The sequence below is a fragment of the Oncorhynchus clarkii genome, chromosome 26 (assembly GCF_045791955.1).
Source record: "Oncorhynchus clarkii lewisi isolate Uvic-CL-2024 chromosome 26, UVic_Ocla_1.0, whole genome shotgun sequence".
NCBI classification, from domain to species: Eukaryota; Metazoa; Chordata; class Actinopteri; order Salmoniformes; family Salmonidae; genus Oncorhynchus; species Oncorhynchus clarkii.
Window position 1 is genome coordinate 48,651,908 of NC_092172.1, and position 12,196 is coordinate 48,664,103.

Here is a 12,196-nt window from a genome sequence, read left to right on the forward strand (position 1 = left end):
ACCTTCTGATAATCATTTTTTTCTAAAAAACTAGGCCTTCGACAGATACCCCCCCCCCCCCAAGAGTTATTTGTAAGGCACCTAATACTGTTTGTGAAAAATGACTATTTCGTTGGGGATAACATTTCGATGAAGTCGTCATGTGTTCATTATGTTTGATTTGGATCTAAAGAAAAACAACAACTAAATACTCTGGTGAGTCTGAACTCGTTTTCCAGAACATGATTCAGTCTTCCTGTCACATGACTTCTGGTCTTCTTCGTGTTACTTCCTGATGACGTGTTTAAAAAAAAAACAGCAGACAGCGTACACGCCATGTATTCATTTAACAGATTAGTGTTTAAAAACGTTAAACCTCTCGTGGCTAGACGGTATACAGCATGCGTTCTACGGAGGGCTAAAGTGTATGCAGGTTTTCCCTCCTCCACTTGTACTCGATTGATGACTCAAGGTCACCTAATTAGTAAGGAAACTCTTCTGACCTGGTTGTCGAGGTCTTAAAAGGAACAACCAACAAAAACAGCAGACACTTTGGCCCTCCGTGGAATGAGTTTGACACCCCTGGTATAACAGCAACGGTAAAAAATTCATCGTTGTACGTTGGAGTCAGGTAGAATATTAGCATTTCAGCTAACCCCCAACCCTTTTCCTAACCTTTAACCTAATTCTCCTAACCTGCTAGGAAGTTAATTCTGTCCGTAGCTGTATACGATCTAGTCAAAACCCAATCAGAGGCCCCAGAAATCAGAAATGAAGCTTAAAAATTACCAAAACATTGGTCCATTTGTTGGCTTGTCAATGACCCATTACCCATCATGCTGTAAACAGTACTGTGTGAGCTTTAAACACATTTGGGATATTGCAGCCAGGGTCAACGTTCTCTTAGAGAATAACAAAAAAACACAGCCAGGAGGACAGGAGGAGCAGGGTTGGACTCAATTCCATTTCAATTCAGACAAGGAAGCAAACTGAGAGATTCCAATTCCAATTCGGAATTCCTGTTTGTTTCCGGAATTGGAATGAAGCTCAACCCTGATGAGCAGCTGATAGAACCCACTATGATTCCAGTGTGTTGGTGGGACTGAGTTCACTCATGAGTTGGAACGGTTATAGAAACCTGTCATTATTACTACAACTGAATGGATTGATCCCTATCAGAACGTTACTGGACCCATATCCCCATATCATATGGGGTTTTTACAAAAACTCAATTTAAAAATAAAACAAAAAACAAAAAAGAGAGTCTGGTTTGCCAACAGAGTTTAGAATTGCGTACTGTGAGACAAAATGTAAAATAAAAAGTTCAATAAGTCTGTCTGCGGGACAGAGGATAGTCACCATAATATCTGTACACCTTCTACGATATTCATGTTCATTATGAATATTAAATCATGACAGAAGTGCATTCACTTTTCATTTATACAAACATCTTCCTTCTGATTCGCTTAGTTTTTTTTTTGCAACTTTATAAGTTATTTTTTAAATGACTGTACTTCTTTAAACATCATCAACACAACAGTTGATTAGTGAGTCAAGTGTTTTCTGTACATGTAAAAGGTGGAGTGATGGACTTGAGTCCCAAAATGGCACCCTATTCCCTACCTAGTGTACTGCTATTTACCACACACAAAAGTAGTGCACAGCATAGGGAACAGTTTGACATTTGGGACGCAGCTATGAACTCCATTCAGAGAGCTTTATCAGGCGTTTAGCCTCAGAGACTGGTCCTCTCTCCTCCGGGATGAGATATCGATGTCTATTGAGTCTTTCCCCACGATGAGACGCAACCGCTTCGCCGGCGGGAGTGGAATGAAATCGTCCTCAAACTCATCGTCAAAGTAGTCATCCTCCTCCTCCTCCTCCTCATCATCATCAGACGAAGACTCATCTACCACAATGTTTTGTATCCTGTGCCCCACGTGGTTCCCACCGTTCCTGGCTTCCAGGCCGAAGGCCCCGCCACCCAGACCGCAGCCCTCCGTGTCCCCCCTGTTGTCGGTGTGCGTCTGGGCCCGTCCGTCGTCCTCCCTCTTCAGCTGGATCTTCAGCTTGGTGGAGCTGCTGGTGCTGTGGAGCCCGGGAGGCCCAAACCCGTTCAGCTTGGACACGTGGTAGGAGCTGCAGGAACTGCCCTTCTCCCTGTCCTGAGACGGGTCCTTCCTGAACATAATGCTGATCTTGGACGTTGATGAGGAGGAAGATGACGAAGAGGAGTTGACTGGGGGTTGGGCGGTAGGCTGCGGCGTCGTGGTGGTGCTGCTAGCCTGCTGCTGCGTGCTGATTGGCTCGCTGGGCTCGTTGGTCTTGCTGCTGCTGCTGTCTCTGCGCCGACGGAGCGTCAGTTTGGGGATCCCTCCACTGTTCTCCAGGATCAGCTGGGCGTCGTAGCGCGTGATCCGCTGTTTCTTCTTCCCTTTGCTCTGCGCTCTGTCCCCCCTGTGACTCCGGTAACCTCCCTTCTCTTTATGCCGACGCCCTTTCTCCCTCCCCTTGTTCCTGTTCCTGTCCTCTCCCCGCTCCCTTCGGAGGGGCTCCCTCCCCTTGTTCCTGTTCCTGTCCTCCCCCCGCTCCCTCCGGAGGGGCTCCCTCCCCTTGTCCCTGTCCCTGTCCTCCCCCCGGAGGGGCTCCCTCCCCTTGTCCCTGTCCTCCCCCCGCTCCCTCCGGAGGGCCTCGCTCCCCTTGTAGTCCCAGTGGTGCTCTGGGACAGAGAGGCCCAGCAGCATCTTGTTGCAGTCTGCCGTGTCGGCAGTACTGTGGTGGTGACGGGGTTGTTGGGAGGACGCCACCGGGGCCACCGCTATCGGTGGGAACAGCTCGCCGTACGACGAGTCCTCGCACTTTATCGTCCGTTCGGGCCGGAGCTGGGTGAGCTGGCTGCGTCTGGTACATACCCCTCTGCTCGTGTAGCCAGCATCCAGACCTCCGCCCAGCTCCGAGCCCAACCCGTGACCCAGGTACTGCTCCAGGTCAGCAGGCTCAGTTTTAATCTCCACCCCTCCATTCTCCAGTTTAACCCCAGCTGACCCGGGTACAGCCTCCTGGACCTTTACCAGGGTCCTGGTGGACCTGCGAGTCCTGTAAGTGCAAGGCTGGTTCTGGCTGCCCTCGCGGACTGCCGGGGTGTTGTTCTCCTTGGCCGCATGGCGGGTCAGACACCCCCGCTGGCCCAGTGCTGTCTGGACTGGTCCCTGTGCATCCTTCTCCGTCTTCACCGACACGCCCGCCTTACACAGCGACGACGTCCTCGGCTCCCGGAGACCCAGGCGACCAGGCCCGGCGGTACCCAGCACCTCCCCTCGGGCCGCCGCCGCTTTGGGCTCCGAACCTCTGCCCCTGCTGCATCTACTGCGCAACCGGACCTTGGAGAGCGAAGGCCTGGCGGGTTTGGATCGCAGTCTCTTTGGTATCCTGCCAGTGTCTCTGTGACTTTGTTTAGAAGGTGAGGTAGAGGTTAGTGCTCTGGAAAGAGACGGTCTGCTTCGAGTTCTGGTTCTGCTGAACTTCATATTGGAGGAAGTCCTTTTCCTTCCAGCTGAGGGGGGTTGGGGGGGGGGGGGGGGGGAGAAGAGAGGGAAAGTAAACATCAGATCAATTTGTGGTTCGTTTTATACATTTGAAATAAAATAAAAAAATCCCCAAATTCAGAATAGAGAATTCTAACAATACAAGGGGAGGGGATCCACCTAAAACCACAAACTGAATGAACCCCCAAAAACCTCAGCCCTAATTTCAACCCTGGTGTCAACCTGTTCTTACATGTGTGTGTGTTTGGTATGTCCTGAGAGTCTATGTCGGTGTGGGAGCCCACGGAGTGGCTGTCAGAGTTCCTGCTGCCCTCTCCTCCTGCCTCCATCTTCTTCAGCCTGTTCAGACGCTTGTCTGTCTCCCGTAACCCGTACGCGCTGTTGATCACCGGAGCCTCCGCCGGCAGCCCGGCCTTGGATTTGAACGCGCCAGTGAGACGTCTGTACAACAAACAAACAAACAAACGGACCAGTAGAGTTCACAACATGTGCCTTGGGTAAACACATTGTGTTCATATTCCTCCAGCCATATGAATAAACACTGCTTATTAAAAAAATGTTTTTATGTTTTATTGTGTATTAAATTGTGCCTCTACGTCACATTACCTCAAATGATGTACCCCCCAAAAAAAAAGGAGAGATGGAAAAACCAACAGACTTTTGTTGTTATTCAAAATCAACAGAAAATGGACGCCGAGACCATACATACCGTTCACACGTGTAGCATTCACAATATTCGTTGTTCTCCCCGAAGAATCCGTCGCCGTAGTAACAGGAGATCTCCTCTCCCGGTTCGATGTCCCTTAGCACCTTGACACAGGCCGTGTCACGACCCGTCGACACAAACTGGAACACACCAAGACACTCATTAACCACCTTCAGCCATCCAGATACACAACTACACTCATTAACCACCTTCAGCCATCTAGATACACAACTACACTCATTACCACCTTCAGCCATCTAGATACACAACTACACTCATTACCACCTTCAGCCATCTAGATACACAACTACACTCATTAAACACCTTCAGCCATCTAGATACACAACTACACTCATTACCACCTTCAGCCATCTAGATACACAACTACACTCATTACCACCTTCAGCCTTCTAGATACACAACTACACTCATTACCACCTTCAGCCATCTAGATACACAACTACACTCATTAAACACCTTCAGCCATCTAGATACACAACTACACTCATTACCACCTTCAGCCATCTAGATACACAACTACACTCATTACCACCTTCAGCCATCTAGATACACAACTACACTCATTAAACACCTTCAGCCATCTAGATACACAACTACACTCATTAAACACCTTCAGCCATCTAGATACACAACTACACTCATTACCACCTTCAGCCTTCTAGATACACAACTACACTCATTACCACCTTCTGCCATCTAGATACACAACTAAAACACACCAAGACACTAATTTCCACCTTCAGCCATCTAGATACACAACTAAAACAGTTAGAGATTCATTACCACCTTCAGCCATCTAGATACACAACTAAAACACACCAAGACACTCATTACCACCTTCAGCCATCTAGATACACAACTACACTCATTACCACCTTCAGCCATCTAGATACACAACTACACTCATTACCACCTTCAGCCATCTAGATACACAACTACACTCATTTTCCACCTTCAGCCATCTAGATACACAACTACACTCATTACCACCTTCAGCCATCTAGATACACAACTAAAACACACCAAGACACTCATTACCACCTTCAGCCATCTAGATACACAACTAAAACACACCAAGACACTCATTACCACCTTCAGCCATCTAGACACACAACTAAAACAGTTAGAGATTCATTACCACCTTCAGCCATCTAGATACACAACTAAAACAGTTAGACACCAGGGACAGTATTTACAACGAGTCTCTGAGAATACGTGCTGATCTAGGATCAGTTTAGCCTTTTAGATAACTACTGTTACTCTGTTTATTATCATCTATACAGTCACTTTACCCCTATCTACACTGATGTTACTGTTTATTATCTATATATAGTCACTTTACCCCTACCTACACTGATGTTACTGTTTATTATCTATATATAGTCACTTTACCCCTACCTACACTGATGTTACTGTTTATTATCTATATATAGTCACTTTACCCCTACCTACACTGATGTTACTGTCTGTTTATTATCTATATATAGTCACTTTACCCCTACCTACACTGATGTTACTGTCTGTTTATTATCTATATATAGTCACTTTACCCCTGCCTACACTGATGGTACTGTCTGTTTATTATCTATATATAGTCACTTTACCCCTACCTACACTGATGTTACTGTCTGTTTATTATCTATATATAGTCACTTTACCCCTACCTACACTGATGTTACTGTTTATTATCTATATATAGTCACTTTACCCCTACCTACACTAATGTTACTGTCTGTTTATTATCTATATATAGTCACTTTACCCCTACCTACACTGATGTTACTGTCTGTTTATTATCTATATATAGTCACTTTACCCCTACCTACACTGATGTTACTGTCTGTTTATTATCTATATATAGTCACTTTACCCCTGCCTACACTGATGTTACTGTTTATTATCTATATATAGTCACTTTACCCCTACCTACACTGATGTTACTGTCTGTTTATTATCTATATATAGTCACTTTACCCCTGCCTACACTGATGGTACTGTCTGTTTATTATCTATATATAGTCACTTTACCCCTACCTACACTGATGTTACTGTCTGTTTATTATCTATATATAGTCACTTTACCCCTACCTACACTGATGTTACTGTCTGTTTATTATCTATATATAGTCACTTTACCCCTACCTACACTGATGTTACTGTTTATTATCTATATATAGTCACTTTACCCCTACCTACACTGATGTTACTGTTTATTATCTATATATAGTCACTTTACCCCTACCTACACTGATGTTACTGTCTGTTTATTATCTATATATAGTCACTTTACCCCTACCTACACTGATGTTACTGTTTATTATCTATATATAGTCACTTTACCCCTACCTACACTGATGTTACTGTCTGTTTATTATCTATATATAGTCACTTTACCCCTACCTACACTGATGTTACTGTCTGTTTATTATCTATATATAGTCACTTTACCCCTACCTACACTGATGTTACTGTTTATTATCTATATATAGTCACTTTACCCCTACCTACACTGATGTTACTGTCTGTTTATTATCTATATATAGTCACTTTACCCCTACCTACACTGATGTTACTGTTTATTATCTATATATATAGTCACTTTACCCCTACCTACACTGATGTTACTGTCTGTTTATTATCTATATATAGTCACTTTACCCCTACCTACACTGCTGTTACTGTCTGTTTATTATCTATATATAGTCACTTTACCCCTACCTACACTGATGTTACTGTCTGTTTATTATCTATATATAGTCACTTTACCCCTACCTACACTGATGTTACTGTCTGTTTATTATCTATATATAGTCACTTTACCCCTACCTACACTACTGTTACTGTTTATTATCTATATATAGTCACTTTACCCCTACCTACACTGATGTTACTGTTTATTATCTATATATAGTCACTATACCCCTACCTACACTGATGTTACTGTTTATTATCTATATATAGTCACTTTACCCCTACCTACACTGATGTTACTGTTTATTATCTATATATAGTCACTTTACCCCTACCTACACTAATGTTACTGTCTGTTTATTATCTATATATAGTCACTTTACCCCTACCTACACTAATGTTACTGTTTATTATCTATATATAGTCACTTTACCCCTACCTACACTGATGTGACTGTCTGTTTATTATCTATATATAATCACTTTACCCCTACCTACACTGATGTTACTGTCTGTTTATTATCTATATATAGTCACTTTACCCCTACCTACACTGATGTTACTGTCTGTTTATTATCTATATATAGTCACTTTACCCCTACCTACACTGATGTTACTGTCTGTTTATTATCTATATATAGTCACTTTACCCCTACCTACACTGATGTTACTGTGTTTATTATCTATATATAGTCACTTTACCCCTACCTACACTGATGTTACTGTTTATTATCTATATATAGTCACTTTACCCCTACCTACACTGATGTTACTGTCTGTTTATTATCTATATATAGTCACTTTACCCCTACCTACACTGATGTGACTGTCTGTTTATTATCTATATATAGTCACTTTACCCCTACCTACACTGATGTTACTGTCTGTTTATTATCTATATATAGTCACTTTACCCCTACCTACACTGATGTTACTGTTTATTATCTATATATAGTCACTTTACCCCTACCTACACTGATGTTACTGTTTATTATCTATATATAGTCACTTTACCCCTACCTACACTGATGTTACTGTCTGTTTATTATCTATATATAGTCACTTTACCCCTAACTACACTGATGTTACTGTCTGTTTATTATCTATATATAGTCACTTTACCCCTACCTACACTGATGTTACTGTCTGTTTATTATCTATATATAGTCACTTTACCCCTACCTACACTGATGTTACTGTCTGTTTATTATCTATATATAGTCACTTTACCCCTACCTACACTGATGTTACTGTCTGTTTATTATCTATATATAGTCACTTTACCCCTACCTACACTGATGTTACTATCTGTTTATTATCTATATATAGTCACTTTACCCCTACCTACACTGATGTTACTGTCTGTTTATTATCTATATATAGTCACTTTACCCCTACCTACACTGATGTTACTATCTGTTTATTATCTATATATAGTCACTTTACCCCTACCTACACTGATGTTACTGTATCTATATATAGTCACTTTACCCCTACCTACACTGATGTTACTATCTGTTTATTATCTATATATAGTCACTTTACCCCTACCTACACTGATGTTACTGTTTACCCCTACCTACACTGATGTTACTGTTTATTATCTATATATAGTCACTTTACCCCTACCTACACTGATGTTACTGTCTGTTTATTATCTATATATAGTCACTTTACCCCTACCTACACTGATGTTACTATCTGTTTATTATCTATATATAGTCACTTTACCCCTACCTACACTGATGTTACTGTCTGTTTATTATCTATATATAGTCACTTTACCCCTACCTACATGTACAAATTACCTTGACTAGCCTGTACCCTCCGCACACTGAATTGGTGCCCATGTTTATGTTATTGTTGTTTTTTCTTTAATTTATTGTTGGTTAAGGGCTTATAATAAGCATTTAACGGTAAGGTCTACGTTGTATTCAGCACATATGACAAAATACAATTTGATGAATACGATTATATGGAGGGGACGGACATGATCCTAAAATCAGCACTCTATAAATATGGACCCTGAGGTAACCTTTAATCACAGGTGGGTAGCAGAATCCCAAAACTGAAGGGAACCATTCAAAGCAAAGAAAATTATTAAAAACTTTTAAAGAAGTGAACATTTTCAGTCACAACTTTAAGGTGTGATTTACCAATCTTTTGTTGTCACCAAGAAATAAAAAAATGACATTACAAATAATAATATATTTTATTGTCTGTGTGTGAACCACCCTCTTTCTGCCATCTTAATCAATACACCAAGTGTATTGTGTTAACCTCATTCCACGCCAAGGGTAGCAGCCTATTGTATTGAGCCCTGGGCTTCGTCACTCACACCAAGGGTAGCAGCCTATTGTATTGAGCCCTGGGCTTCGTCACTCTCACCAAGGGTAGCAGCCTATTGTATTGAGCCCTGGGCTTCGTCACTCTCACCAAGGGTAGCAGCCTGTTGTATTGAGCCCTGGGCTTCGTCACTCTCACCAAGGGTAGCAGCCTGTTGTATTGAGCCCTGGGCTTCGTCACTCTCACCAAGGGTAGCAGCCTATTGTATTGAGCCCTGGGCTTCGTCACTCTCACCAAGGGTAGCAGCCTATTGTATTGAGCCCTGGGGGCTTCGTCACTCTCACCAAGGGTAGCAGCCTATTGTATTGAGCCCTGGGCTTCGTCACTCTCACCAAGGGTAGCAGCCTATTGTATTGAGCCCTGGGCTTGGTCACACTCACCTTGCAATTTGGCCGGCAATCTGAAACAACAAAGCAACACAGAAGATTAGGATCCTAGTTTCCTCACAGAGAGAGACTGCAGCATAACTTCAATTGTTCTTCTGGAACACTGACAAAGGACACGCCCCAAACGGCACCCTAGTACTTATTTAGTGTACTACTTTAGACCAGGGTCTGATATTAAACACCTATTATCTGTTTCCGTGTTGGAGACGGACCCAAACATCCCATTGTAACTGTCCAGAATAAATCTGTCCATTGTAACTACCCAGAATACAGCTATCGGTAAACTCTATTTGGGAGTGCTGGCTGTATTTTTTTCATGTAAGTTGGTTTACTTGTTATATTTTGATTCATTTAAAATGTGGTGTAGTAATTTATACAGGTAAGTGAATGATATTGGTATTGGTATTTCCAATGACAACCTGTACGGTGTTGGCAGTGGAGACTGTCGTACCGTGGTTGATGAAGGCTGCAGGCCCCAGCCACAGCTGAGCACAGTTCTTGCGTGTCGAGTACATGACGCTGAAGTCATTCTCCCCGTGACGCAGCAGCATGTTCTCCTCGCTCTCCGACAGCTCGGCGATGCAGCCCACCAAGTACTCTATCTTATCGTTCCTTTTCCTGAAGTACAAGAGAAAGAAAGAGAGAAATAAAGGAAGAGAAAGAAAGAAAGAAAATGTTGATCCAAATAAGGGACGTGATCAATACGACACAGAAAATCAAGAACTAAAGAGCATAGTGATTTTAGTGGTTTGAAAGAAGATTGGTCCATTTCTATGACGATGATGTCAGAACAGCAGGAAGTGTGAAGGTCGGTCCATTTCAATGACGATGATGTCAGAACAGCAGGACGTGTGTAGGTCGGTCTATTTCAATGATGAAGACGTCAGAACAGCAGGACGTGTGTAGGTCGGTCCATTTCAATGATGAAGATGATGTCAGAACAACAGGAAGTGTGAAGGTCGGTCCATTTCAATGATGACGATGATGTCAGAACAACAGGAAGTGTGAAGGTCGGTCCATTTCAATGACGATGATGATGTCAGAACAGCAGGAAGTGTGAAGGTCGGTCCGTTTCAATGACGATGATGTCAGAACAACAGGAAGTGTGAAGGTCGGTCCGTTTCGAATGACGATGATGTCAGAACAACAGGAAGTGTGAAGGTCGGTCCATTTCAATGTCACGGAAGTGTGAAGGTCGATGTCAGAACAGCAGGAAGTGTGAAGGTCGGTCCGTTTCAATTCAATGTGAAGGTCGGTCCGTTTCATGATGTGTCAGAACAACAGGAAGTGTGAAGGTCGGTCCATTTCAATGACGATGATGATGTCAGAACAGCAGGAAGTGTGAAGGTCGGTCCAATTCAATGACCGTGTTCATTTCATGACGATGATGTCAGAACAAGGAAGTGTGAAGGTCGGGCCGTTTCAGGAAGTCAGAACAACAGGAAGTGTGAAGAAGAAAACAGCGTTCCTCACCATTCCTTTGTGGCCACGATCTTGGCTCCGTTCTGCTCAGAGGAGTAGCGGTTACACGGGAGAATCTCAAACCCACTGTCAGCCGCAAACATCCGCAGATACACAAATACCTGGAACAAAATGGAAAACAAACAAACAAACAAGTTACAAGGAAAAGAAGGGACTGAATCTTGTGGATAACCAACCTAATAAAATATATGTTGTTAGATCAGTTGATTGGTGCAGACTCTACTTCATTTATTATTATTTGTTGAACCTTTGTGACCTGGCATAGAGTGTAATTTGTGACTCTGTGGTGTTGTAATCTCACGTGTTGTTTGAAGAGCTTCTCCTGGGCTTTAGACTTGTGTAGGAAGTGGTGTCTGGACCAGTCTCCAGAGGTGAGTGCTCTGAAAGCCTTCTCCAGGTTGTCGTGCTTCTTGAACCGCTCGATAATCTCCTTCAGCTCTTTCCTGTCTTCCCTTGATTGGTCGAAATCTGTCACGACATCACAGGTGTCGTCGATAACGACAAAACATTCCGGTTTCCAAATACCATTCATATTATCTAAGCAACAAGTTCTAGAAGGAAGACTATAAAGTGAATAAGAGACATGTCACATACAAAACATTTCCTGATGCATTCTAAAGTCCTCACTGTGAGTAACTGCCAGAGGTGTGGACTCGAGTCACAAATATGATGACTTGCAACTCAACTTGGACTTGAGCCTTTTGACTCGACCTGACACCCTCCCCAAGCCCAAATATTAAAAATGATGCTATTAAAAAAAAAACAATTGTGCAGCGCATCAACTTCTTAATATAACGGATTACAGTTTGAATCGGACAGCAGCCAATCAAATTGTGCCAGCTGAGAAAAAGTTGTGCGTGGCAGTGCAGAGGAACGTCGGGGGGGGGGGGTGAATTCAGATGGAGCCCTTGGAAAGATGATCTCCAAAATGTTTATTTTCTGATATAAAGACGATGCTGTATCAACAACAAAACGGATTGCAACTTAAGCAAAACATGCAGGAAGAAAATTACAGACGGAGACGCAACAATTTTTACAACT

At 42.8% G+C, this 12,196-nt stretch overlaps 1 protein-coding gene across 1 annotated transcript; it reads right to left on the reverse strand.

Annotated features, from left to right (window-relative positions):
• Positions 1–290: 290 nt before the first annotated feature.
• On the reverse strand, positions 291–11,606 carry LOC139384899 (histone-lysine N-methyltransferase KMT5B-like). Its single transcript, XM_071129800.1, has 8 exons — positions 11,457–11,606; positions 11,147–11,256; positions 10,125–10,291; positions 9,668–9,687; positions 4,234–4,370; positions 3,757–3,965; positions 2,626–3,532; positions 291–2,436 (listed from the first exon to the last, which is right to left on the reverse strand). Exons 2-8 carry the CDS (start codon positions 11,236–11,238, stop codon positions 1,701–1,703), a joined length of 2,268 nt encoding a protein of 755 aa, XP_070985901.1. The 5' UTR covers positions 11,239–11,256; positions 11,457–11,606; the 3' UTR covers positions 291–1,700.
• Positions 11,607–12,196: the final 590 nt, after the last annotated feature.

Coding starts and splice junctions, on each gene's coding strand:
- LOC139384899 (XM_071129800.1), bottom strand. CDS start 11,238: ATGTTTGCGGCTGACAGTGGGTTTGAGATTCTCCCGTGTAACCGCTAC. Junction 3,533..3,756: donor CATACCAAACACACACACAT/GTAAGAACAGGT, acceptor AACCCCCCTCAG/CTGGAAGGAAAAGGACTTCC. Junction 2,437..2,625: donor GACAGGGACAAGGGGAGGGA/GCCCCTCCGGGG, acceptor CCGGAGTCACAG/GGGGGACAGAGCGCAGAGCA.